We start from the raw sequence: 27,407 nt of genomic DNA on the forward strand, positions 1-27,407 counted from the left end.
GCTATCTCGAAGCGGGCGTGGCGGTCGACGTGCTGGTCACTGTGTGTTGACTGCGCGAGAAACCGAGGCTCAGTTGGTGCCAAGGCCCAGTTGGTGCCGAGGCCGAGCCATCGTGGGGGTCTTGGCAGACGTGAATCCCGAGGTTGCCGAGACCCTGATGTAAATTGCCGAGGCTTGGAGGGAACAGTTGGTCTCGTTCGCTGATTCCGAGGCTATGGTGACCCGGACTAGACTCCCCATGCCGCGTTGTTTCCGGGGCGGGGGTTACGTGGTACAGTGTAGGTGCAGGCGCTGATCGTGGGCACAAGCACCAGAGAACAGTGCCCGGTAATCCCACCGGCCCTGTTCAGGTCGGTATGGCGTTGATGCGACTTCTTGTCCCGTCGGCCACTCTGCGGTGTCGAGCCGTCATCCAGCTGAGATTGCGGGAGTGGTTGACTCAATTAATGGGACGCGGAACATGCTATCGGGGAGACTGGTCAGGCGGAAGCGACGGGTTGTTGCCGAGCCGGCTTCGAGCGAGACGGAGAATCGACATCTCGTCCGAGGCTTTACGCGCGGGGCCTCGGGCGAGACGGAGAAATCGGTTCCCGTCAAGGCCCCCTGTGCAAGGCCTCGCGCGAGGCGGAGGTTTGGCAGGCCGCCGAGACCTCCCGCGCGAGGTTCAGGAAGGAGGCGGAGAGCCGGTGGGCTCGGACAGGGCGGGGTTTAACGAATAGCTTACCCTTTGGCTTTGTTTTTTATGGATTTAAGTGATTCTTTTGGTATACGCTCGGGGTACCCCGTTTTATGGTACCCGACAGTAGCCCTCGAGTCTCAGGGAGAGTGTGAGCGCTCTTCTTGAGGTTTTGATGAGGCTTGACTTGCGGCAGCTCCTAGCAAAATAGTGTTTCGTACTTTGAGGCCTCGGTGGGTGCGCGCGAGCGCACCCGCCGGGTGTAGCCCCCGAGGCCCTAGGAGAGTGGATTCATTCCTCCAGGGTCTTTTTCTCACGTTGACCGAGGGATGTTATCATATTTGCCGAGCCCATAAGTGCGAGTTCGGGTCGCGGGGTCTCAGCAAGATCGCAGGAAGAACCCCCGAGCCTCTGCACAGAGCGAGAGGGCGATCAGGAGTCCTTCTGACTTTTTGTGCGACCCTCGTGCTTCCTTTTCGCTCGGAAGGAGGGGTGGAATATGCCAGGCTACCCTCGGTGGACGCGAGCGGTGACACTTTCGGCGAGCTGTTATCGGGTAAGTCCGAGTGGAGGCCCATGCCCCGTTCGCTAGGGGTCGGCTAGCGGTCCAAAGATGCACTCAAAGAGTACCAGAGGGTTTCTCTAGTGGATGCCGGGGCCGTTCGCTGGGCCCCGGTGGCTCGGTGCCTCCCTACAGTGGGATCCCATTCGGAGACCTCCCTGCCAGTCTCGGACACGACTTAGGGCGTCCCAAGCATTTTGCTTGCTTGGGCCTTGGCCCCGTACGGGCTCGCCCATAGTTGTCCCTGACTCTGTTGCCCTAGGGCGGCTGTTGAAACCCTTAGGGGCCCAGCCTTCGAACCCCTGGACCGTAATGGGCTCGATGCCCTTTATCACGTTTTCTCGAGTTTTCAAGTGCGGGCTTGGGTCGCTTGTCTTTGTCTTGGGTGCAGGTGGAGCCCCCGAGCCTCTGCATGGAGCAAGAGGGCGGTCAGGGGTCCCCCTGACTTTTTTGTTCAACCCTCGCACATCCTTTTTGTTTGGACAGAGGGGTTTTTTGCCGAGCCCACTCGTGTGCGAGCCTGGGTCGCTGGGTCTCGGCAAAATTGCAGGGAGAGCCCCCGAGCCTCTGCATGGAGCAAGAGGGCGATCAGGAGTTCCCCTGGCTTTTTGTACGCCCCTCACGCATGAGGGTTTGTTTGCCAAGCCCCCCTCAGGTGTGAGCCTAGGTCGCGGGGTCTCGGCATATCTACAGGAAGAGCTCCCTAGCCTCTGCGCAGAGCGAGAGGGTTGTCAGGAGTTCCCCTGGCTTTTTGAACGACCCTCGCGCGTCCTTTTCACTCGGAAGGAGGGGTTGTTTTGCCGAGCCTCCTCGAATGCGAGCCTGGGTCGCTGGGTCTCGGCAAGGTTGTAGGAAGAGCCCCTTAGCCTCTGCATGGAGCAAGAGGGCCATCGGGAGTTCCCCTGGCTTTTTGTATGACCCTCGCGCTTCCTTTTCGTTCGGAAGGAGGGGTCGAATATGCCAAGCTACCCTCGATGGGTGCGAGCGGTGGCACTTCCGGTGAGCTGTTATCGGGTGAGTCCGAGTGGAGGCCCATGCCCCATTTGCTAGGGGTTGGCTAGCGGTCTAGAGATGCACTCCAAGAGTACCAGAGGGTTTCTCTAGTGGGTGCCGAGGCTATTCGCTGGGCCCCGGTGGCTCAGTGCTTCCCTACGGTGGGATCCCATTCGGAGACCTCCCTACCGGTCTCGGACACGTCTTAGGGCGTCCCAAGCGTTTCGCTTGCTTGGGCCTTGGCCCCGTGTGGGCTCACCCGCGGTCGTCCCTAACTCTATTGCCCTGGGGTGGCTATCGAAATCCTTAGGGGCCCAGCCTTCGAACCCCTGGACCGTAATGGGCTCGGCGCCCAGTTCCTTCGTTTGAAAGGAATAGGGTGGGGGGATATCTCCCCCATTGGCTCGACAACGGCTGGCGCGCCTTTTGAGGCGATTTTCTTGGGGAGGCGGAACGACCCCTTCCACTGCAGCGGTCGGACGCGACGTGGTGTCAGCGGATGGGACGTAACTGTTCCCGCGATTAATGAGGAAAAGGTGGGCACGTGGGCGTTAAAATCGGATCGGGATTAACCACGCCGGATCTGAGGGAAACTTCCCCGATTTTGTCGCCCGTCCGTTTCGCCTTTGTCCTACATAAATACGCAATGAGCCTCGCCCCTCCCCTCCTTACCTTGCCTGCATTAGCTTTGCCGCCTTTGAGCTATCGCTAGAGCAGAGAGCCCCGGGAGGAAGAAGGGAGAGAGGCGAGGCAGAGAGAGAGAGAGGGAGAGAGGGACTCACCGCCGTAGTCGAACCCTCCACCGCACTCTTGGCCGGCGACATTTTTGTTATCGAGGTGGACCCTTGGGGTCCATCCGACGTCACCATGGAGATGCTTCAGTCGCTCGTCGACGATGGGCTTCTTCGTCCGGTTACCGACCCCAATAGGCCAGAGTGGGTCGCTCCGTCGGGCGAGCCAGAGCCGAGGCCTCGCGACGGTTACATCGTGAGCTTTGTGTCTTTTCACGAGCACGGCCTCGGCCTTCCGGTGGACCGGTTCATGCGGGCACTCCCGCACTACTATGGCAGTGGAGCTCCACAACTTCAACCCTAATTCCATCGCGTAGGTGGCCATCTTCAGTTGCTGTCTGCGAGGGGTATCTGGGGATTGCTCCCCATTGGGAGCTGTGGCTCCACCTCTTCTGGGCGGGGCACACCACCAAGCCGATGGGTACATCGGGCATGAGGAAGGCGGTGAGGGCCGGCGGCTGCACTCTCCAAGTGCGACAGGACCGTCAGCACCTCTACATATCGGCCCAGCTCATGTCAACCAATCGCCGATGGTACACGAGCTGGTTCTATCTTCGTAATGACGACGGTGGACTTCCCCCCTACACCGGGCGGATCGTGGGGAGCTGCCGGAGAGGTGGAAGTATGGCGTCCCGAGGGAGGATCAGCCCAAGCTGCAGCCGCTCCTAGAGGGGCTAGAGAGGCTACGAGACCGTGGCCTTACTGCGGCTGTGGTCGTGGCTGCCTTCCACCAGCCGGAGGGTGCTGCCGCTGATGGCTCGGGCGGGGCGCCTGTTCGAGATGAGGCCGATGAGCCAATCGAGGCATCCGGATGTCTGCCTCCGCCCTTTCCGATGAGGAAATTCTTCGCCGAGTGAGGGAGACGGTGGAGGCAAAGCTGAGGGGGCGGTGGCCTGACCCCCTTCGCGATGCGCCCAGTCGTGGGGTTCCTCTCGCTGGTAAGTCATCGTGCCCTCAGCCCCCGAGGCCTCCCTGTTTCTCATTATTTCTTGTTCCCTTACCCGTGTTCGCCGTTCCTGCAGGGGATGAGGGACGTGCGAGCCTCCCCACCGCCCATTCCCGAGGAGCGAGTCGGGCGGCAGTCAACCGGGCACACGCCTAAGGCGCAGAAAAGGCGAAGGACCCAAGGTGGCGAAGCGCACGAAGAAGATCTCGCATGCAGAGGAACTGGATAAGCGCCCGCCGGCAGCAAGGAAGGATGGTCTCCCCTTTGGAGGAGTCCCGTCGCGGTCGCTATCGACGGATGCTCGGACGGAGATGACGAGGGTGAGATGGGGCGGGGTCCCCTAGACCATCTCCCTAACATCAGGGAGACGGTGCCCGGGGCGTTGACAAGCAGCCCAGTGCTCCTAGGGGGAGAAGGAGGAGCTGCCCCGGGGTCGGCATTGCCTACCTCAGGGTCGAGGCCGACACGCCCGAGGCACGGGTGCTGGGAAAGCATGTCGTCAGCCCGGTGGGCTCGATGGCAGCAGTGGAGCAGGTGGTGGTGGGGGCGACGCAACTGTCCCTGCAGAGGACCGAGGGGGCGCCGGGGTCCGTCGAGGACCGGCCGGCGCCAACGAATACAGCGGTCGTGCCTCTGCCGCCACCACCGCCTTTGCAGATAAGGGTCACCGTGCCGAAGCGGTTGCAGCCCTGCTCGAGGTAAGCGTATTTTTGGTGGAGCCACAGCGTTTTTTGTTCGTTCTTTTGTCTCGTGCTGACCCTGTAAGTGTTTTGTCCTTAGCCAGAAGTGACCTGCGAAGGTGCCTACCTTAGCACCCCTTAAGGTGCTCAAGGTGAACCCCGGCTCCACCACCCACTGGGTGGTAGAGGCGCAAGCTACCCTACAACGTGGCACGGCATCGGTGAGGGCCGACCCAAAGGAGCCGGCCACCCAAGGAGGGGCTACCGAGGCGGCCCCAACACAGATGGGGGAGGGAGCGCCTCCGCCTCGTGTGGGCGAGGCCCGTGAGTCGGACGAGGCTGAGGTGCCCTCAGTTGCTGAGGCCACCGAGGTCGAGGCCCTCAGGGTCTCTGAGGTCGAGGTGGCGGAGGCCGGGGCGCCCAGGGCCGCCGAGGCTGCAACGGCGGGCGCCGGAGCCCCTACAACCACCGAGTCCATGATGGCAAAGGCCGGAGCCCCTAGGACCACCGAGGCCGACGTGATCGCGGCGAGGCCGTCAGCCTAGGAAGTGGAGATGAAGGCGGCGGAGGCCTCGGTGGCACCCTTGGTTCAAGGCCCACCGTCGTTGCGGGAGAGCGCCCGGGAGGTGGAGGTCCATCCGATCTCCTCCGATGATACTTCTCGGGCGTAGGAGGTGGTCGGCGTAGAGGTGGCCGGCGCCGTGGAATAGTTGGTTCCGACCCGAGCGAGGGAAGCTCGGCCCTCGCGCGGGTACGACCCGAGCCCCATGGGTGGGATCACTCGCGTGTCCTGTGGCAGAGCTAGGACAACCCTAAGGCAGAGCCTCTGTTCACCCTTGAGGACGCGGCCGAGGGCGAGCGCTGGGACACCTTCGAGCAGTACCGCCAACTGGCGGAGCGGTCACTACGGACGGCGCTGTCCGTGGTGGTCGACGATTTGCCCGGAGTCGCCCAGGTTTGCGCTTTCTTTTTCTCATGCGATGTTGTGTTTTTCTGGGTTTTCTTATAGGGAATGTCCCCTGTTCTGTTTCCCCAGGAGCTCGAGGCCCGGTCCCTCGGGAAGTCGGTCTTTCTCCGGCAGGAGAGGGACGTCTAGGACCAACTCCAGTGGCAGAAGGGCCTTCTTGCTGGCGCCAATGAGCTCCTGTCGGCGCAGAGCATAGAGGTGGAGGACCTGCGCCTTCATTGTGCCGATGCGAAGGTCGAGGCGGCCATGGCCTAGGAGTAGGTCGCCCCTCTAGCGACGTGGGTCAAGGAGTTGGAGGAGGAGCTAACTCGCGTGGCCGGTGACCGGGATGCCTTCAGGTCCCGGGCTGAAGAAGCCACGGCCTCGGGCAAGGTCCTTGCTGGGCAGCTAGGGGTGGAGCAGAGTGCGCACCAACTGACGAAAGGCGCCTTGGATGAGGCCCTTAAGGTGGCTGAGGCCTCTCGGACTGAGGCTGTGGTCTAGAGGGGGAAGGCCGAAGGTGAGTCTCATTCCCTTTATTTAGTTTGTTTTTCTTGTATTCGGCCCCTAACTCCCTGGTGTGATGCAGAGCTAGGGAACGAGGCTTCCAGGGCAGCCGAGGCTACTTGGGTCGAGGCCCAGCGCCTGAAGGAGAAGGCTGAGGCTTCCCTGGGTCAAGGCCCAGCGCTAGAAGGAGAAAGCTGAGGCCTCTCATGTCAAGGCCCGATGCTGGGAGCAGAAGGCCAAGGGTGAGTCCCATAGGCTTCCGTCCCTATTTGGCTTGTTTCACTTTGCGCTCAACCCCATTCTGTTTCCTGTGGCGTGGAGTTGGAGGCAGAGGTCACCCGGGCAGCCGAGGCTTCCATCGCGGTGCAGGTGGTGCTCGAGACTGAGATCGGGGAGCACGACGCACTGAAAGGTGTCGCCCGTACCACCTGTGAGGCCCTGGAGGTCGAGGGGGTTTAGTCGGGTAGCTCCCTTGGGAGCCGTATGATCGCGTTGAGTGGCCAAGTGCGCGAGCGGCTCTGAGGAGCGCTGCACACGGGTGTCAAGCGCGCGCTGACCATCATCGCCTTGCACTACATCGGCGTTGACCTCTAGGCCATCAGCGATGGCTACGTCCTGCCCGACGATGATGAGGAGGTCGACGAGGCGGTCGCGAAGCTGATAGAGGCGGCGGAGGGCCCTGGCATGGTGCTGGCCAAGCTATTCGAAGAGGAGGTGGTCCCTCCCCGCCGTCCGCCGACGCTGGAGGCCCTGAGCCTTGACCTGGGCCCAAGAGGCCATGTAAATAGAATAGGGATTAACTTTGTATCGTAACGCTTGTGGCCGTCGAGGCCTTTTTTAAAGTACTCGTGCTTCTTAATCGTTTTTCTTGTATTTCCGAGCCTCTGCCCTCTGTTGTCTCTGATCAGATGTCTTTTGCAAAAAAACCCTCTTTGGAACCTAAGCCGCCCCTTGGGCGAAAGGTGGTGAGGGAGTGCCATAGCCCGGAGGCGTAGGCCATCTCGCGACTCTACCGGCCTTCTGGCCCTAAGACAGACTTTCGGTCCTTGGGTTTTTCACAACCGATTCGTCAGAGCGTGCTAGAAAGTTTGGCATAGGAATTTTTTTCAAAAAATGACTAAAAAATGGTGTGTGGGACTTAGGGGGGAGTCCCCCATCTAGCCCCCGAGGGAGGCTCGGTTCTACAGAAGCAGAGCCGTGTCTCCCTTGTGATGTTATCGCACTACCGAGGCCCATGATGGGGCTCGGGGGGTTTCTCGAGGAATTAGAACAACTGAAGAACGCTTCTTAATTGTATTTCGAGAAACGATGTATACAATGCTTGGAAATTTAAGGGTAAAAGCGACGTAGCTATTCTATGTTCCAAGCGTTGGTGAGGATTTCGCCCTTCTCGTTGGCTAGCTTGTAGGTCCCGGGCTTAGCACTTGGGCGACGATGTATGGTCCTTCCCACGGTGGGGTCAGCTTGTGGCGGCCCTTGTTGCTCTGCCTTAGCCTCAACACTAGGTCGCCTACCTTCAGGTCTCGGCTTCGAATGCGCTAGGCCTGATAGCGCCATAGGGCTTGCTGGTACTTGGCCGAATGTAGTAGTGCCACATCTCTGGCTTCCTCTAGTTGGTCGAGGGCGTCTTCGCGGGTGGTGCGGTTGCTTTGCTCGTTGTAGGCCTGTAGCCTCGGGGAACCATATTCCAAGTCAGTGGGGAGGACAGCCTCGGCTCCATAGACCAGGAAGAAAGGTGTGAACCCCGTGGCTCGGCTTGGAGTGTTCCTCAGGCTCCAGATGACCGACGGGAGTTCGGCGAGCCATTTCTTGCCAAATTTCTTCAACCGGTTGTAAATTCTTGGCTTGAGGCCTTGTAGGATCATGCCGTTAGCACGTTCTACTTGGCCGTTTGTCCTTGGGTGTCCTACGGCCGACCAGGCCACACGGATGTGGTGGTCATCGCAGAATGTCAAGAATTTTTGGCCGGTGAACTGTGTCCCGTTGTCGGTGATGATGGTGTTGGAACCCCGAACCTGTGGATGATGTCCGTGAAGAACAGCACCGCTTGCTCGGATTTAATTTGATTGATCGAGCGAGCCTCGATCCACTTGGAGAACTTATCGATTGCTACCAGCAGATGGGTGTAGCCCCCGGGGGCCTTCTGCTAGAGGCCCGACCATGTCGAGCCCCCACACGGCAAACGACCATGTAATGGGGATGGTTTGGAGGGCCTAGGCCGGGAGGTGCGTCTGCCGCGCGTAGTACTGGCATCCCTCGCAGGAGCGTACTAACTTGGTGGCATCAGCAACCGCCGTCGGCCAGTAGAACCCTTGGCGGAAGGTGTTTCCGACTGAGCGTCCGAGGCGCCGCATGGTGCCCGCAAGCCCCCGCATGCAAGTCCCAAAGTAGGGCCTAGGCCTGCCTCGGTGGTGATGCATCGTTGGAGGACGCCAGATGGACTTCGCCGGTATAACTCGCCGTTGCAGAGGACGTAAGTTTTGGCTTGTCGCGCAAGCCGCCGGGCTTTGGTCCTATCAGTAGGAAGCTCTCCACGAGCGAGCCAATCAAGGAACGGGACTCGCCAGTCCGTGTCCTGGTCGGTCTAGGGAGGCTCCGTGTTGACTTCCATGACCTCGGGCTCGGCTGAAGGAGTCTCGGCGGCAGAGGGGGCGTCGAGCCCTGCGGTGGGTTCGGCCGGCGGGCCCTCTTCCGCTATCCGAGGCGCAGTCGATGGAAGGCTTGTGGAGGTCTCTGGCAAAGACGTTTGGGGGGACCGGAGCCCGTGCCGACGCCATCTTTGCCAGTTCGTCCGTGGCCTCGTTGTATTTCCGCGCGATGTGGTTGAGTTCAAGACCGTCGAACTTGTCTTCTAGGCGACGTACCAACTTGCAGTACACCTCCATTTTGGGGTCGAGGCAGTTTGACTCCTTCATGACTTGATCGACGATGAGCTGCGAGTCGCCCCGGACGTCGAGACGCCGTACCCCAAGTTCGATGGCGATTTGCAAGCCATTGACGAGGGCTTCGTACTCGGCTACGTTGTTGGAGGTGGCGAAGTGGAGCCAAACCATGTAGCGCATGTGTACTCCGAGGGGCGAGATGAAGAGCAGACCCGCGCCTGCCCCGGTCTTCATCAGGGACCCGTCGAAGTACATGGTCCAGCACTCTATCTGAATTTGAGCAGGTGGCAGTTGGGTGTCGGTCCACTCAGCCACAAAATCGGCCAAGACCTAAGACTTAATCGCTTTCCGAGGCGCAAAAGTCAAGGCTTCCCCCATAAGCTCGACGACCCACTTGGCTATCCTACCCGAGGCCTCCCGGTTATGGATTATCTCTCCCAAGGGGAAAGATGATACCACGGTCACTGGGTGGGACTCGAAGTAGTGACGCAGCTTGCGCCGGGCCAGGACTATGGCGTAGACCTAGCTTCTGGATGTGGGGGTAGCACGTTTTGGTCTCGGAGAGCACCTTCGCTGATGAAGTAAATAGGTCAGTTGGATGGGTAGAGCGTGCCCCTCTTCCTGCCTCTCCACTACCACGGCCGCGCTGACCACTTGGGTTGTTGCGGTGATGTAGAGTAAGAGGGCCTCGTCCCTGGCTGGCGGTACCAGGACGGGAGGATTGGTGAGCAGTGCCTTGAGCTTGGCGAGGGCTTCTTCGGCCTCGGGGGTCCAAGAAAAGCGTTCGGATTTTCTCAAGAGGCGGTACAGAGGCAAGCCCTTTTCGCCAAGGCGCGAGATGAAGCGGCTCAGGGCCGCAAGGCATCCCATGACCCTCTGCACTCCCTTGAGGTCTCGGATCGGTCCCATGCTGGTTACGGCCAAGACCTTCTCCGGGTTGGCCTCGATGCCACGTTCTGAGACTATGAATCCCAAGAGCATGCCTCGGGGGACCCCAAACACACACTTCTCGGGGTTGAGCTTGATGCCCTTCTCTCTAAGGCAGTTGAAGGCTATCTCCAGGTCATCGATGAGATCCCCGACCGTTCTGGTCTTGACCACGATGTCATCCACATAGGCCTCGATGGTTCGCCCGATGTGCTCGCCAAAGACCTAGGTCATGCACCGCTGGTATGTGGCCCCTGCGTTTCTGAGGCCGAAAGGCATTGTCACATAGCAGTACATGCTGAATGGTGTGATAAAAGAAGTCACGAGCTGGTCGGACTCTTTCATCTTGATTTGATGGTAACCGGAATACAGCATCAAGGAAAGACTAGGGTCTCGCATCCCGTAGTGGAGTCAATGATTTGATCGATTCGAGGTAATGGGAAGGGGACTTTCGGACAGGCTTTATTCAAACCAGTGTAGTCTACACACATCCTCCACTTCCCATTTTTCTTTTGACTAACATGGGGTTAGCCAACCACTCTGGATGGGATACTTCCTTGATGAATCCGGCCGCCAAGAGCTTCTGCACCTCCTCGCCGATGGTCCTGTGTTTTTCCTCATCGAATCGGCGTAGGCGCTGCTTCACCGGCCTGGAGCTGGCCCGGATGTCCAAGGCGTGCTCGGCGACCTCCCTCGGTATGCTCGGCATGTCCAAGGGACTCCATGCGAACATATCGGCATTCGCGCGGAGAAAGTCGACGAGCATGGCTTCCTATTTGATGTCGAGAGTGGCTGCTGATCCTCAGCGCCCGGTCGTCGGGGCAGGCGGGGTCGACTGGGACGAGTTTGATGGCCTCCAGCGGGCTCGAAAGTCCCTGGCTCGACGCTTGGGCTCGGGCAGCTAGCTGCCGAGTCGGTCAAGGTCAACGATGAGGGTCTCGGCCTCCATGAGAGCCTCAGCGTACTCGATGCACTCGATGTCGCAGTCGTATGCATGTCCGTACATGGACTCAATTGTGATGACGCCGTTGGGACCCGACATCTTGAGCTTGAGGTAGGTGTAGTTGGGGACCGCCATGAACTTGGCGTAGCATGGCCACCCCAGGACGGCATGGTAGGTTCCCTTGAACCCAACCACCTCGAAGGTGAGGACCTCCTTGCGGTAGTTGGAGGGGGTGCCGAAGCAAACGGGAAGGTCGATGCGCCCGAGGGGTCACATGCGTTTCCCTGGCACAATGTCGTGGAAAGGCATGGTGTCACCCCGGAGCTATGACCGGTTGATCTCCAGGAGCTCCAAGGTGTTGGCGTAGAGGATGTTGAGGCCGCTGCCTCCGTCCATCAACACCTTGGTGAGTCGGGTGTTGCCGATGATCGGGTCGACAATGAGTGGGTACTGCCCGGGATTAGGGACATGGTCGGGGTGATCATCCCAATCAAAGGTGATCGCCTCTCGAGACCAGTCGAGGTATCAGGGAGTGGCCACCTTAACCGAGAAGACCTCTCAGCGTTCCCTCTTTCGCTGGCGTGCCGTAAGGCACGCCGAGGTTCCACCGAAGATCATGAAGGCGTTGTGCACCTCGGGGAACCCTTTGTCCTTGTCGTCATCCCGGTCACCGGCGCCCCTCTTCTTGGCGTCGTCATCGGGGAGCCCGAGCTTGGCGTAATAACACCGGAGCATGGTGCAATCCTCGAGGGCATGCCTCATCGGGCCCTGGTGATAAGGGCAGGGCTTCTTCAGTATGTCGTCAAAGAGCCCAGGGCCCCTGGGGCCTCAGGGATTCTTGTGCTCCGCGGCTATGACTAGATCAGCCTCGAGGATCTCCTGCTTCCCCTGGTGACCCTTTTTCTTTTTCCTAGGGAGGCAGGGAGCCGAGGCCTCGGTGGCCTCGTCCCTCCGCTTTCCCTTGGCGTCGTTGTCGGGGAAGATGGCTACAACTACCTCTTCGCCCAAGGCGAAGTTGGTGGCGATGTCGAGGAGCGCGGCGGCCGAGCGTGGCATGTTTTGGCCTAGGTCTCGAACCAGGTCTCGGCAGGTGGTGCCAGAGAGGAAAGCCTGGACGATTTCTGAGTCGCCGACGCTGGGCAACTCGGTGCACTATTTAGAGAAGCACTGGATGAAGTCTCGGAGAGACTCGTCCGGTTTCTGGCGATAGCTCTTAAGGTCCCAGGAGTTTCTAGGGTGCACGTACATGCCCTGGAAATTCCCGACGAAGATCCTAACCAAGTCGCGTCAGTCGTGGATTTGCGAGGGAGGAAGGTGTTTGAGCCAGGCTCATGCCGAGTCTGACAAGAGCAAGGGGAGATTGCGGATGATGAGCAGGTCATCATCCGCGCCGCCTAGCTAACAAGCCAGGCGATAATCAGCCAGCCAAAGCTCGGTGTTGGTTTCACTGCTATATTTTGTGAGGTTGGTCGGTTGGCGAAACTAGGCTAGAAACTGAGCGCCGCGGATGACCCTGCTAAAAACTCGGGGGTGAGGCGGTTCAGGAGAGGGGCTGCGGTCCTCCCCACTATCGTAGTGGCCCCCTCAGTGTGGATGGTAGCCATGGGTAGGCCCCTCATTGTCGTGGCGTTGTCGCCTGCTGACCACCTCGTGGTCGTCCCATGCTTCGCATCGGTTGTCGAGGCGGTCATGCAGCAAGGGGACCCTGTTGATTGTTGGTGCCCGAGCAGGCTCGGGACAAACCGAGGCCTCCCTATCCTACCGATACGGTGCTGAGGGGAGGTCCGAGGTGGCTCCGCGCTATCGGGAGGCGGAACTCTCGGCCTGCTGCACCGCGGCGGTCTCTAGGAGATCTCGGAGCTCGCCGCGGACCCATCGCTCCTCCATGGTAGAGGGCTCGGGCATCGTGCAGACTAGCATCACCGCAGCTGCGACATTCTGGCTAGCGCGATTGAAGATTGGGGGATGCTCGCCCCCTTCGTCGTCGTTGATGCAGTGGTGGATGTCGTGGGCCCACCGTCGGGCTCCTCTGCCGTCACCACGACCTTGCTGCTCCTGCTCGAGAGTGTTTCGGAGCTGTTGCAGAAGGAGTCGGTCTTGCTCGACCTTGGCCTGAAGCTCACGGAGCTGCTCCAGGTCCGGGCGTCGAAGCTGTCCGAGGGCAAGGTTCTCGTTCCGTGCTACTGGTGGGACAATGCATGAGCGTGTGGCGTCGCCCGTTCCCTGGCAAAGCGGAGTACGGCTGCCTGCCCCTCGTCCTCATCGCCCGTGCTCGGCATCCCGAGTCCGACGTGGAAGCACTCACGAGTGGGATCGTAAGCACCTTTGTCGTCAGAGTCGGAGTAGCCGAAGCAATAGTCACTCGCGGCTAGGAAGCGGTGCATGGCTTCGGGGTCACAAAGTCCAGAGAAATCCGCTCTGGCCCACGCCTCGTCCTCCTTCGAGGAGTCGGCGTGCTGGGAGTGAATCGAAGTCGTGGTATCGAAGTCGAGGGCGAAACATTGGTGGTGTCCCGAGGGCTCCGCGTGAATAGAAGCGTAGGCATAAGCATAGGAGGCAGCGGCATTTCTCAACCCGAAGGGGTACCGAGATGGTGCCATCGTCGGTTCTGCTTCGCCGCAGCTGGCTCCTCAGGAGGTGGTGGGGCAGAACTTGATGACGGGGCGTTGTTGCATGCCACCGGCGTCTTTTCCTTGTCTAGGCTCAGGCTGGACAGGTCCCCAACCAGGGACCTTGTGCCAACAGCTGGGCATGGGACACCGATGGAGAGTGGCGTGTCGCCCTGAGTTCGCGTGGTGTCGGGGTGACCCCGCTCGCATCGTGCCTGGCGAGCGCGGCGAGAGCGGCCGCCCGGGCGCCACCTGCGCCTAGGCTGTGGGTGCATGACGTTGTCATCGGTCGGTGGGGCTTGGGGTGTGAGAAGTACCATATCGTACTCACATCCTAGAGACATGAACTCTAGGCTCCCGAACCAGATCACCGTGCTGAGACATAGCGGTCGTACGGGGTTTGCTATCCAGAACTTGTTGGGACGACGAAACTGACACGCAGAGGCCCCTACCTGGCGCGCCAACTGTCGGTGTTTCGGACCGACGGGCCCTCAACCAACTAGTAAATTTATACTGCATGTTCCCAATCCCGAATGGTGATGCAAAGAGACACAAGGTTTATACTAGTTTGGGTAATGAGCACCCTATGTCTAGTTTGGGAGATCGATCTTGTATTCCTTGCACCGAAGCGCTCGTAGTAGGGGGTTACAAGCAGGGCGAGAGAGGGAGCTAGTCCCAGGTCTCTACGTGGGGTGGCGTGGATTGCTTGAGATGTTGATCTCAGGCAGTGGGGAAGCTCGAGCGTTCGTCTGTGCGTTTATGTGTGAGTTCGTTGCATGGGCGTAGGCCTAATCGTCCGTCCCCCAGAAATGGCCCAGGTCCCTCCCTTTTATAGTTGAAGGGGGGACCAGGGTGATACATTCGCTAGCTACATGGCGTCGTGCGGACGGAGGCGGCATGTCCGAGCCCTATAGCCTGTTACTATGGCGGCGTGGGCGACGGAGTGGTCCCGTCCTTGAAGTACTGGTGCGACGCGCCGGTCACATCCGATCCTGTGCATCGTGGGAGCTCCAGTGCTATCTCGAAGAGGGCGTGGCGGTCGGCGTGCTGGTCACTGTGTGTTGACTGCGCGAGAAGCCGAGGCTCAGTTGGTGCCGAGGCCTAGTTGGTGCCGAGGCCGAGCCATCGTGGGGGTCTTGGTAGACGTGAATCCCGAGGTTGCTGAGACCTTGATGTAAATTGCCGAGGCTTGGAGGGAACAGTTGGTCTCGTTCACTGATTTCGAGGCTATGGTGACCCGAACTAGACTCCCATGCCACGTTGTCTCCGGGGCGGGGGTTACGTGGTACAGTGTTGTGCAGGCGCTGATCGTGGGCACAACACCAGAGAACAGTGCCCGGTAATCCCCGCCGCGCCCTGTCCAGGTCGGTATGGCGTTGATGCGACTTCTTGTCCCGTCGGCCACTCTGCGGTGTCGAGCCGTCGTCCGGCTGAGATTGCGGGAGTGGTTGACGTATTAATGGGACGCAACGTGCTATTGGGGAGACTGGTCGAGGCGGAAGTGACGGGTTGTTGCCGAGCCAGCTTTGAGCGAGACGGAGAATCGACAGCTCGTCCGAGGCTTTACGCGCGGGGCCTCGGGCGAGACGGAGAATTGGTTCCCCGTCGAGGCCCCTTGTGCAAGGCCTCGCGCGAGGCGGAGGTTTGGCAGACCGTCGAGACCTCCCGCGCGAGGCCAGGAGCGAGACGGAGAGCCGGTGGGCTCGGACGAGGCCGGGGTTTAACGAATGACTTACCATTTGGCTTTGTTTTTTATGGGATTTAAGTGATTCTTTTGGTATACGTTCGGGGTACCCCGTTTTATGGTACCCGACAAGCTGGTTTTCAGTATTTTGTTGATCTTGAAGATTTGATCAACATTTTTTTTACCCAAGCAAAACTATTACCTCTGATGTCTGTAGTTTGCGTGCATGGCATCACCAGGGCCTAGTTTAGATCCGAATTTTTTTTGTAAAATACAACTGTAGTGCTTTTCGTTGTTATTTGGCAATTAGTGTCCAATTATAGTCTAATTAGGCTTAAAAGATTCGTCTCGTGGATTTCGTCTAAACTGTGTAATTAGTTTTATTTTTTATTTATATTTAATGCTTCATGCATGCGTCCAAAGATTCGATGTGACAGAAAATCTTGAAAAATTTGGCAAAATGAAGTGGAACTAAACAGGGCCCAGGTCTTCTAATAACGTTGCGGAAGCGAATAGCCAGCCGACTCGCGTAGTTGCATATGGCTCCGTCAGGCGTCGTCAGTCCACGACTCTGCGAGCATGTTGCACCACACGCATGTCGGCATGACGCAACAGCTCCGAGGCCGAGATCGACGCGCGCATCGTAGGCAGAGCTAGGCAGCCAGCCCCTGGATGACTCTTCTTCGGTCACATGGCCGCAACACCAGCGCGACACGTCGTGCGCGGATGCAGAGGCAGGGGACACACGCCGTTTCGGTCCAGTCGACAAGAGGTATATTTAGGGGGGCTAATGGTTGTAGACCTAATGCCCTTTCACAGTATAACTCACGAGTTAGCATTTAATAATCATTTAAGCTTAAAATACAAGTATATACACAGAAGAGTAATCGGACGTGCTCATAGTTTTTACAAATGAGTGTGTATTGATGCAACAACTTGTAAATGCTTAATTTGGTGCAACAACTTGGTAAGTTCATAGATACGATGTCAGTTACACCTCCAATTATATATTTAGCAACGAAATTGCTCCTATTCAGACGTCTGGACCTGAATAAAAGATCTGACACCTACGTCTACCTCACGAACCTCTCCCTACCCACTGAACCGTTCATTCTTTTCCACTCATTGAAGGCTTAGCCTCACATTTCTCATCTTATCTTCTACTCCCAGTCTTTACTATCTGCACCCAGAACACCACTCTCGCTTCATATCTTCCTCGTGCTCCTCTCACACCAAGTCAAGCACGCGGCACAACGAGCTCGGCCATGCTTGCCATCTCAATCCGAAGCGATTCCTTGTGGTCAAGCCTAGAGGTGAGCGTTGTGACACAGGGGCAGGGGCAACGCCGATGTCGGCAAGCTCCAACACACATGCCGATCCTCGTGCCCCCCCTGAATTCGAGACTATCCCCTCCCTCTCTTCCCCTCTTGGATGGATCTCTACTGCTACATTGGAGGAGCATGAGGCTCTGACACATATGTGGGCAAGGAGCAAGAGGCAAAGCAGCGATGCGCTCATGAGCAGAGGGCAATGGGCGTGCAGCCAGGGCAGGAGTTCCTCGCCAAGATCTATTTTAGCAGGTACTTCATTCTTGTGATGTTGCAACATATGATTGTTTATGTTATATTCTTATGATGTTGCAACATATGACTGTTTATGTTTTGGCAATTATTATAGCTAGATGTCCCGACAATAAGTTAGTCTTGTTGCAATGACTTTTCTCTGCCTATTGTTGATTTGTTTGGTCGAGATCGATATGGAGTAAACAAGTGTTTTCCTATGTTGCAGTTGTAGTTGCCTTTTTTTCGATGGTGCAACAAGCGACCAAGTTTTTTTTGAAACATTCTCTATTGTGCTGTTGTAGGTTCTCTAGTTTCATAAGATGATTCAAGATGTTGCAACAACTATGTTTTAATGTTGCAATGGTTTTTCTCTAGTTGTTTTATAAGATGATTCAAGATGTTGCAACAACTGTGTTTTAATGTTGCAGCCATATCTCTCTCCCTTCTCTTCTCTGCCATATTTGGGCGGTGAAGCATGAGGTTGTAGGTTGGTGCGCAGTTGTGCTCCATCGAGGGTGGGTGCTCCACCATGGGCGAGCGAGGCGAGCGCATGGAACATGATGGGAAAGGAGGCCGGGTATGCAGTGTGGTAAGAGTGCAGGCGGAGAACTGGGTGCTAGCAATTCTGTTTTTTAATTACGGTGGTGGGTCGACAGAGCATTAGATATTTTATTTGCGTCCGAACGTCCAAGGGCTAGCAATTCTGAAGAAGAAAATAAAAGAGGAAGAGATGGACTAATTTGTAGCATCTAGGAAATTGCTTATCTACAAAGTATGGATGTACTGTTTTTTATTCAACTAGCAATATGAAATTCGTATTAGAAAAAGGCTAGCATAGTTCAAATGTCTTTTCTCTAGAGTACTGATACTTGTTATGGAATCGAATGCAAACCAACTCTTGATAGTGGTTAGTTTGCTCAGTGCTGTGTGGACCGTGGTCCAAATAAACACCCCAAATTTTTCATTCATGATTTTAGAGTCCTAGTTTCACTTTTTACTCTATTCCATTTGTGCGTTTTTTCTATTTCTATGTGTTTTGTATTCCTTTATTCCAAATATAAAACAGGGCCACAACCTAATGTTGCTTCCATATGATATGAGTGAGGAGAGGCACTACACAACAAGGGTCTAGCGGACGTAGGTCACATGGTAGCCTTCAAATGGCTGGTTCCTTGGTGGCCATTGGCATTGCTCCAAAGGCGAGCTGGCCAACACCGTTGGCAACGCGGGCGCTTGTAATCGGAGAGACGCGGTGGTGTTGGAATTCAGCAGCAGAGCGCACACGATGTTTTGGCAGGGAAACAACCTAGATCTAGGTGACGGGGTGTGTTGCAGTCGTGTCTAGCCCTTAACAGCCGGAAACGTGAAACATGGCCACGTTCCTCGTTAAAAAAAACTTTGTTTCATAGACGTTTATGTCCCTATTCGAGAACATTTACGTTCGTGCATTATAAAATAACACCTCAAGTTTCTGTTTTCCGTCCCACTTTCCCGTTTCTTTGTGGGAACATGGCTGCTAAGGTCTCGCCCTGATCCTAGTACTGAAATTGAGCCAATTAGTGGTTGAGTTGTGTGCTATATACCCTGTCCTTAACATTATCACTTGGATAGTCATTGTATGTAAGTATGTTTATATAGAATGGGACATAGGGGCCGGTACAAAAGTGAGTTGAAGACTTGAAGTGAAAGGGACATGTAGTGTGACTACAGTAGAGCTGCTTGGAACCTTTGGTAGTCACTATGTTGCCTTTTGTTGGATATATTATGGGCTTGGCCCGTATAATATTTAATAAATCAAATAAAACTCTATGGTACATAACATTAAGTGTTGTATGGTTTAATACCATACGAGATTTTGACTGAACGTTGACTCAGCTTATTTGGTTGGAAATTCTTCATCTTAATTGAGAAGCTAAGAAAAGGACATTGGCGTGCCACACGCGCGCGCGCGCCGCCACCGACCGAGGCCGTGGTAGGTAGGCGGGCGTGGCCAGTCTTTTGCCACTTAATCCACGTAATCACGGAAGTTTCTCCCTTTGATGGTGGAGGCGAACTGATTGCGTCAGTTACCGTCCTTTTCACTTCCGCCTCTCCGTCTCCTAGGATTCTCCGCTGCCTTTCTCCCTTCCGGTCGCAGCCATATATCCGTAGTTCTCCATCAGTACAGATCTCCATCATCCACAACTGCTCCTAAGAGAAACCATATCTCAGCAGCCCTCTGGCTTCCTCGTCCCGTACATCTGCGCGCATGGAGTAGCAGGAGAGCAGGTGCCTCCGGAACCCTCGTCCGCCTGAGAACCTTGCACGGGGTGTGCGGTGATTAGGTTTTTGGGGAGCGATCCGCGACTGCTCATCCACGTACGTCTTCTTCCCAGTAATTGCCTGCAGAACAGCAAGGCGTCTTCTTCCTGTTGATCTGTTCATGGGACTGCACTGCGAACATCATCCTGCATTAACTGTGGTCCACGACTTCGAACAACGTACTATGTCGACTAGTACGAATGGAGCCTCCAATGCCGTCGGCATGGGACCCTCCGCTGGGTACAATCTAATCTCTGTGATTACTATACTTTGCGCTTTTACTGTATTCATCTGTATGTCATCACTGCATGCTGTAGCGTTCGTTAGAGATATACACATGCATATATATGCCATCACGAACCTGCTGATGTTATATTTCTGGATTAAATTGACTATGAAAATGCCTAAATATCTAACAATCCAAAAACCTAATGTTAGGTAATTTTCTGTTAGTGGTTTTGCTGCTGCTTTAAAGCCAAATAATTTTGATGACAAGAATTTCATGATATGGCGTGCCAAGATGGTATTGTGGTTGACTGCGATGAACTGCTATTGCGCCGCGTAGGAAAAGCCTGAACAGTTTATTCCTAAGGAGCAGCAGAAGTTCTTGGCTGTCGATAACCTGTTTCGAGGCACCGTGATTAGTGCACTTCATCCCAAGTATGAGAAAAACTACATATCTTGCACATCAGGCAAAAAATTATGGGATGCTCTTGAGGCAAAGTCTGGAGTATCTGATGCTGATCGTGAGTTGTACCTTATGGAGCAGCTATATGACTACACAATGGTTGAAAACCGTTCTGTAGTCGAACAGGCTCATCAGATATAGGCGCTAGCAAAGGAACTAGAACATTTCCCATGTTTGTTGCCCGACAAGTTTGTGGCCGACGGTATAATCGCTAAGCTGCCACCTTCTTGGAGGGATTTTGCTACTTCTCTAAAACACAAGAGACAAGAGTTTAGCATGGTTGAGCGTATTAGATCTCTTGATGTTGAGGAGAGGGTGAGAGCAAAAGACAATCGTGGAAAAGGAGTTGAGTCTTCCACTGCCATTATGGTGCAGAAGAAAAACTCATTTCCATCCTGTAATAAAAAGAAGAAGAACATGCAAGAGAACAACAATGCAAAGCCTAAGCAAACTGCACAGTTTAAGAAGAAAAACAACAAGAAAGGTGGAGGTTGCTTTGTTTGCGGAAGTGATGAGCATTGGGCAAGTACGTGGCCAGACCGCAAATATAAGCAAGAAAAGAAATTAGCAAATATGGTAATTAGCGAGACTAAAGGAGGAACATCTGGGTATGGTAATTCTTTACCTTTTATTCTTTTAGTTTGTCTTTCACCTGAGTGGTGGATGGACAGCGGTGCTAATATTCATGTGTGTGTTGATGTTTCTTTGTTTACTTCCTATCAGGCCAGCAGGACTGGAACCTTACTGATGGGAAACGGTTCGCATGCGCGTGTTCTTGGTGCTGGTACAGTCGTTCTAAAGTTTACTTCCGAAAAGACGGTGCTATTAAAGAACCTGCAGCATATCCCCTCCATCAAGAAGAATCTTGTTAGCGCTTCTCAGATGTGTTGTGATGGCTTTAAAATTATGCTTGAGTCCAATAAGTGTGTTGTGTCGAGACATGGAACATTTATTGGAAAAGGTTATGATTGTGGAGGCTTGTTCCGCTTATCTTTGCTTGCTGATGTGTGTAATAAAGTGGTGAACAATGTTAATGTTTCGGATGAGTCAAATATATGGCATTCATGACTTTGTCACATTAATTTTGGCTGTCTCACGCGCCTTGCAAATCTGAATTTAATCCCAAAATTTAACTTAGTCAAAGATTCTAAGCGTCAGGTGTGTGTGCAATCGAAGCAACCGCGTAAGCCTCATAAGATTACTGAGGCGAGGAACTTGGCACCATTAGAATTCTTTCATTCTGATTTATGTGAAATGAATGGCGAATTGACTAAAGATGGTAGACGATACTTCATGGCATTTATAGATGATTGTACTAGATTCTGCTACGTGTATTTATTGAAAACTAAAGATGAAGCGTTGCATTATTTTAAAGTCTATAAAGTTGAAGTAGAAAATCAACTTGAGAAGAAAATCAAGCGTTTGCGGTCTGATCGCAGGGGAGAATATTTCTCAAATGATTTTTTGAGTTTTGTGCGGTGCATGGAATTATTCATGAGAGGACGCCACCATACTCACCACAGTCCAATGGGATTGCAGAGAGAAAGATCCACACTCTAACTGATTTGGTTAATGCCATGTTAGAGACTACGGGACTATCTAAGGAATGGTGGGGTGAGGCTATATTGACAGTGTGTCATGTCCTAAATAGAGTGCCCACAAAGAACAAAGAAATTACATCTTTTGAGGAATGGGAGAAGAAGAGATTAAATCTCTCTTACTTATGAACTTGGGGTTATTTGGCAAAAGTGAATGTGCCAATAAACAAAAAGCGAAAGCTTGGACCAAAGACTGTTGATTGTGTTTTTCTTGGTTATGCTATTCACAGCGTGGGTTATAGATTTTTAATTATAAATTCTAGTGTTCCTGAGATGGCTCTTGATACAATCATGGAATCTAGAGACGCTATATTTTTTTAGAATGAGTTTCCCATGAAAAATGCACCTAGCACGACTGGTCATGAATTTATAATTCCCCATGAGCATGAAAATTTTACTCCGATAGAACAAACTAAGGAACCCTACATGCAAAATCCTAAGAAGGATGACACTATAGTCACAAGAAAGAGTAAGAGATAGAGGACCGCAAAGTCTTTTGGTGATGACTATATTGTGTACCTTGTGGATGACACACCAATGACCATTGAAGAGGCATATTTCTCTCCTGATGCTGACTTATGAAAGAAAGCAGTACAGAGTGAGCTGGATTCTATTATGTCTAATGGAACTTGGGAAATAGTTGATCGTCCCTATGGGTGCAAGCCTATAGGGTGCAAATGGGTGATCAAGAAAAAGCTTAGGCCTGATAGTATTATCGAGAGGTACAAGGCAAGGCTTGTGGCCAAGTGTTATACTCAAAAGGAAGGTGATGATTTCTTTGATACTTATTCACCGGTTGCTCGATTGACCACAATTCAAGTATTGCTTTCCCTGGTGGCCTCTTATGGTCTCATCGTTCATCAAATAGACGTTAAGACAGCTTTCCTAAACGGAGAGTTGGAGGAGGAGATCTATATGGATCAGCTAGATGGATTTATAGCAAATGGTCAAAAAGGCAATGTGTGTAAGTTATTAAAGTCATTATATGGCCTAAAACAAGCTCCTAAGCAGTGGCTTGAGAAGTTCGACAGAACTTTAACATCCGCTGGCTTTGTTGTGAATGAAGCTGACAAATATGTGTACTATCGGTATGGTGGGGTGAAGGAGTTATTTTGTGCCTATATGTTGATGACATACTGATATTTGGATCTAGCCTCAAAGTGATTGAGGAGGTGAAGGAATTTTTAACTAATAATTTTGAGATGAAAGATTTAGGAGAGGCTGATGTTATTCTTAATATCAAGCTTTTGAGAGAAGGTGATGGTGGGGTAACTCTGTTACAATCCCACTATGTGAAAAAGTTGGTGAGTCGTTTTGGGTTTAGTAATTGTGCACCTGCTCCTACACCTTATGACCCTAGTGTGCTATTACGCGGAGAATGGCAAGGGATCAGTTGAGATATTCCCAGATCATTGGTTCGCTCATGTATGTTGCTAATGCAACAATGCTTGACATCTCATTTGCTGTGTGCAAGTTGAGCCGGTTTGTGTCAAACCCGGGAGATGATCACTAACGTGCTCTGGAGAGAGTGATGTGCTATCTAAAAGGCACCATGAGCTATGGTATTCGTTATATCGGACATCCGAAAGTGCTGGAAGGCTATTGTGATGCCAATTGGATTCTGATGTTGATGAGCTTTATGCCATAAGTGGATATGTGTTTTCGCTTAGAGGTGGCGTTGTTTCCTGTAAGTCTTGCAAGCAGACTATCTTAACGAAGTCTACAATAGAAGCATAACTCATAGCATTAGACACCACTGGCTCTGAGGCCAAGTGGCTTCGTGATCTCCTTATGGATTTATCGGTTGTTGAAAACCCTATACCGGCTATTTGTATAAACTGTGATAACCAGACTGTGATTACGAAGGTTAACAGTTCTAAGGATAACATGAAGTCCACAAGACATGTTAAGAGATGACTAAAATCTGTTAAAAAATTGAGAAACTCCGGAGTAATAACGTTGGACTATGTTCACACGTCTAATAATCTGGCAGATCAGTTCACTAAGGGTCTGTCACGCAATGTGATAGAAAGTGCATCGAGAGAGATGGGTTTGAGACCCACTTAAAATTTACTATAGTGGTAACCTATTCTATGTGATCGGAGATCCCGTGAAGTAGAATGGTAAAATAAGCTAGTAGTAAATTATGAGGAAAGATCCTTAGTAAGACTTATTTATGATGCATATCTTTTTTTTCTATAAGACAGGTTGATTTTTACCTTAATGTGTTCCAAGTGGCTTGCTAAAGCAAAGATGTTGTCCTACAGAACATCTTTTGAGGAACACACCTATATGAGTCAGACTGCTGGTCACAGTCTATGAGATTTGGGTGATCTCTAAATACTCATGAAAGGCACTATAGTATGACTTACATGCTTCAAATAGAGAGGATGCCTTTTGCAGCTAAGTATCAGCTAAGGACTTTATGACATTCACCTCACACAAAACTATCAATTCAAGGCTTAGTCCATTGTTCAGTTGTGACTGAGTGAAACTATTGTTCTAGATGGATGTTCAACTTAACAGTCTCCATCAAAACGCTGGTATATAAAAAAATATGGTTCTGAGACTACTTTGTTACAAACCTTAGAGTTTGGCGGGGATTGTTGGATATATTATGGGCGTGGCCCGTATAATATTTAATAAATCAAACAAAACTCTATGGTACGTAACATTAAGTGTTGTATGGTTTAATACCATACGGAATTTTGACTGAATGTTGACTCAGCTTATTTGGTTGGAAATTTTTCATCTTAATTGAGAAGCTGAGAAAAGGACATAAGCGTGCCACACGCGCGCGCGCCGCTGCCGGCAGGGCCTGGCCGTGGGCGTGGGCCGAGGCCGTGGGCGTGGTGAGGCGGGCGGACGTGCGTGGCCAGTCTTTTATCACTTAATGCACATAATCACGGGAGTTTCTCTCTTTGATGGTGGAGACGAACTGATTATGTCAGTTACCGTCCTTTCCGCTTCCGCCTCTCCGTCTCCTGGGATTCTCCGCTGCATTTCTCCCTTCCGTTCGTAGCCATATATCCGTAGTCCTCCGTCAGTCCAGATCTCTGTCTTCCGCTACCGCTTCTGAGAGAAACCACATCTCAGTAGCCCTCTGGCTTTCCCGTACCTCTGCGCGCATGGAGTAGCAGGAGAGCAGGTACCTCCGGAACCCTCGTCCGCCTGAGAACCTTGCACGGGGTGTGCGGCGATTAGGTTTTTAGAGAGCGATCCCCGACTGCTCGTCCACGTACGTGTTCTTCCCGGCGATTGCCCGCGGAACAGCAAGGCGTCTTCTTCCTAGTGATCCGTTCGTGGGACTGCACTGCGAACATCGTCCTGCATCGACTGTGGTCCACGACTTCGAGCAATGCACTATGTCGACTAGTGTGAATGGAGCATCTGATGCCCTCGGCATGGGACCCTCCGCTAGGTACAATCTAATCTCTGTGATTACTGTACTTTGCGCTTTTACTGTATTCATCTGTATGTCATCACTGCATACTGTAGCGTTCATTAGAGATATACACATGCACGTATATACCGTCACGAACCTGCTGATGTTATATTTCTAAATTAAATTGACTATAAAAATGCCTAATTATCTTAACACCTTTATCAGCGAGAAATCAGAGCGAACGTGTGCTTGGATCCTGAACGAGCTTATTATCTCGTAGTTTTATATGAACAAGACTTTAGCTTGCCATTGTGGAGAGCGAAATTCGCTCGCCCTACTAGAGTACTAGCAAGGCAAGCTTGCTCAGCCATGGCTCACTGCGAACGAAGCAGCTCAAAAACGTGCAAGAGAAAATTTTAGGACAGCTTCAGCTACGACTCCAGTAATCTCAGCTGAGAATTGAATCTTTTTATCAAGCTCAACTTTTAACTGCTCGCCTGCAGCTTCAAAGCAGTCGGAGGCATTTTCACTCGTTGAGTGCTCCGCCTAGCTAATTTGACGATGCGTCGATGCCTCCACTGCACGGAGACAGCTCCAACAGCACACGCAAAACCTGTTGGCGCCCACGCCTCCACGAGGCCACCAGGCTGGGCAACAAGCGGACAAGGCCCCCGCCGGCCCACCCACCTCACGGGCTCCCGTGCCCCGCGGCCCGCATCTTGCCGCCCGACCGATCCGACACCGCTGGCCGAGCACGACGCACCGGCCTCCCCAACCCCACGACACGCTGCCGCCCCCGCCATACCTGCCCGCTGGAGTCTGGACCACGGATATAACCCGCCGCGAAGGCCGAAGGCTCGTCGAAACCTCGGACAAGGAGGCCAAGGCCCCTGCAGGCGCATCGCAACAGTGCAAGTGCAGCACGCCGCAGCACGGGTCGTCGAACTCGTACGGTGCCGCGTTAAGAAACGAAGATCATGGCGTGCCTGCAGCTGCGATCGACCAGCCTGCCCGTGAGGCCGCACGCCCTGGTGCAAGAGGTCGAGGACGAGCTGCAGCGTCGGCGTCGGAACCGTCGCTCGCGGGGCGGCTCGGCGACGCGTACGGCCGCATCGAGGAGCTCGTGCGGCTCCACGGCGACCGCGACGCGCCGTTGAGCGCGCGCTGGAGGAGCGCCGTGGAGGCGGAGCTGGACGCGTCGGTGGCTCTGCTGGACCTGTGCCAGTGCGCCCGGGAGGCCGTCGCGTCCGCGAAGCAGCACGTGAGCGCGGCGCGGCGCGCGGTGAGGCGACGCCGTGCTCGCCAGGGCGGCTGTGCGCGGGTACGTCCGGTGCCTGGCGAAGGCGGGGAAGCACGACGCAGGCGGCAGGATCTCCTGAGCAGGCGTGGTGCGCCGGCGAATGCAGACGGGACGCCGGCGGCGGTGAAGGTGCTATCGGAGGCGGTGGCGGTCACCGTGGCCGTGCTGTCCTCGCTGTCCAAGCGAGTTGCGGACACGGGGATGAAGAGCAGGTGGTGCGTCGTGTCGAAACTGTTAGGTACCAATGATTGGTCACTTGTTGGAGTATGTAAAGACTTGGAAGGCCATGAGGGGGCGATGAGCGCTCAAGAGACGCTGCAGGAACTAGAGGACGGCGTCGAGGCCGTGGAGAGTGGGCTGGAGCATCTGTTCAGGCATATAGTTCAGGCCAGAGTTGCCCTGCTCAATGTGCTTACCTTGTAAAAGACGTCTCGAATTGTGAATAGATTTTGGGTCAGTGTCAGGAATGACTCCTGTGAAGACCCTTTTTTTTTCTAGCCATTGGCCAGATCTTGTATCTATTGGGTCAACGCTCTTTCAGACAGCACATCGCTCAGATAGATAGAACAAGTAAAAAAAATACTTAAACTTGGAACCACTTTGGAACAATTTTCTGGATAGTGCCTTTTCGTTTCAAAAAATTTTTTGGATAGTGCCTTGGGAGCACTTTCGTAAAGGTCTAATGATCGTACCATACCATGCATGCTTGGGTGTTTTTGTAGGGACAGTGCTTGGGTTGTTTGGGTGGCAAGTGGCAAATCTGTGCCATAGATTTCCCTTGAAATGGTGGAGAATTCCTAGTGGCGGTCTCGCAAAGAATTCCTAGTGCAAGTCACACTTGATTGAAACCGCGACATGTCACGAGGCGTCTTATGAACCTGCTCCTCCTCCCCTTGAGCCACTTTCTGCGCCAGAGGTTAAGAGACGCTGGTCAACACGCGCATGCAGGAGTGCAGCACCCTGGAGAAGCCATACTCTGCCTGGATCTTTTTGGCTGAGCACGCTGCTCGCCAAGCGCGGACGAGCAGGAGCGGTGGAACGCGGCGCCCCACTCGCGACGGTACAACAAACAACTAGGATGTAGGATCACGGCTACCCCGAAATTCAGAAACTTGCTACATTGGTAGGAGTACATATTTTCGTGACTCTAGCAAATCAGCAATGATCTTAAGCCCACAACAAACTACTGCTAGGAGATCCACCACGGGCCAGCCACAACTCGACTGCGAAGTTGCAGCCACAACACCACGAGCCGACCGAAACGGGCGCCTGTTGGCAACTCCCAAGCGTGCGTGCACCGGGGCTGCGCCTGGACGTCAGGCGTCAGTACCTGCCCAAGACTAAGAGGCCACCACTACTCCCGGAGTTGTTCAGGTATTGAGAGATGGGCCAGGCCCAGGGCATGTGTTTGTGGCCTGCCTATGGGC

The 27,407-nt window shown here is 53.8% G+C and overlaps 1 protein-coding gene across 1 annotated transcript; it reads left to right on the plus strand.

Annotated features, from left to right (window-relative positions):
• The first annotated feature begins 22,673 nt into the window (after positions 1–22,673).
• Positions 22,674–26,403, plus strand: LOC136548882 (uncharacterized). Its single transcript, XM_066540252.1, has 2 exons — positions 22,674–22,777; positions 25,536–26,403. Exons 1-2 carry the CDS (start codon positions 22,674–22,676, stop codon positions 26,401–26,403), a joined length of 972 nt encoding a protein of 323 aa, XP_066396349.1.
• Positions 26,404–27,407: the final 1,004 nt, after the last annotated feature.

The sequence above is a fragment of the Miscanthus floridulus genome, chromosome 4, assembly GCF_019320115.1.
Source record: "Miscanthus floridulus cultivar M001 chromosome 4, ASM1932011v1, whole genome shotgun sequence".
Classification (NCBI taxonomy): domain Eukaryota; kingdom Viridiplantae; phylum Streptophyta; class Magnoliopsida; order Poales; family Poaceae; genus Miscanthus; species Miscanthus floridulus.

Bases quoted from the DNA above. Each gene is read 5' to 3' on its own strand.
- LOC136548882 (XM_066540252.1), top strand. From the start codon at position 22,674: ATGGCAAGGGATCAGTTGAGATATTCCCAGATCATTGGTTCGCTCATG. The intron at 22,778-25,535 runs GTTTGTGTCAAA...CGAAGGCCGAAG, and splicing joins GCTGTGTGCAAGTTGAGCCG to GCTCGTCGAAACCTCGGACA.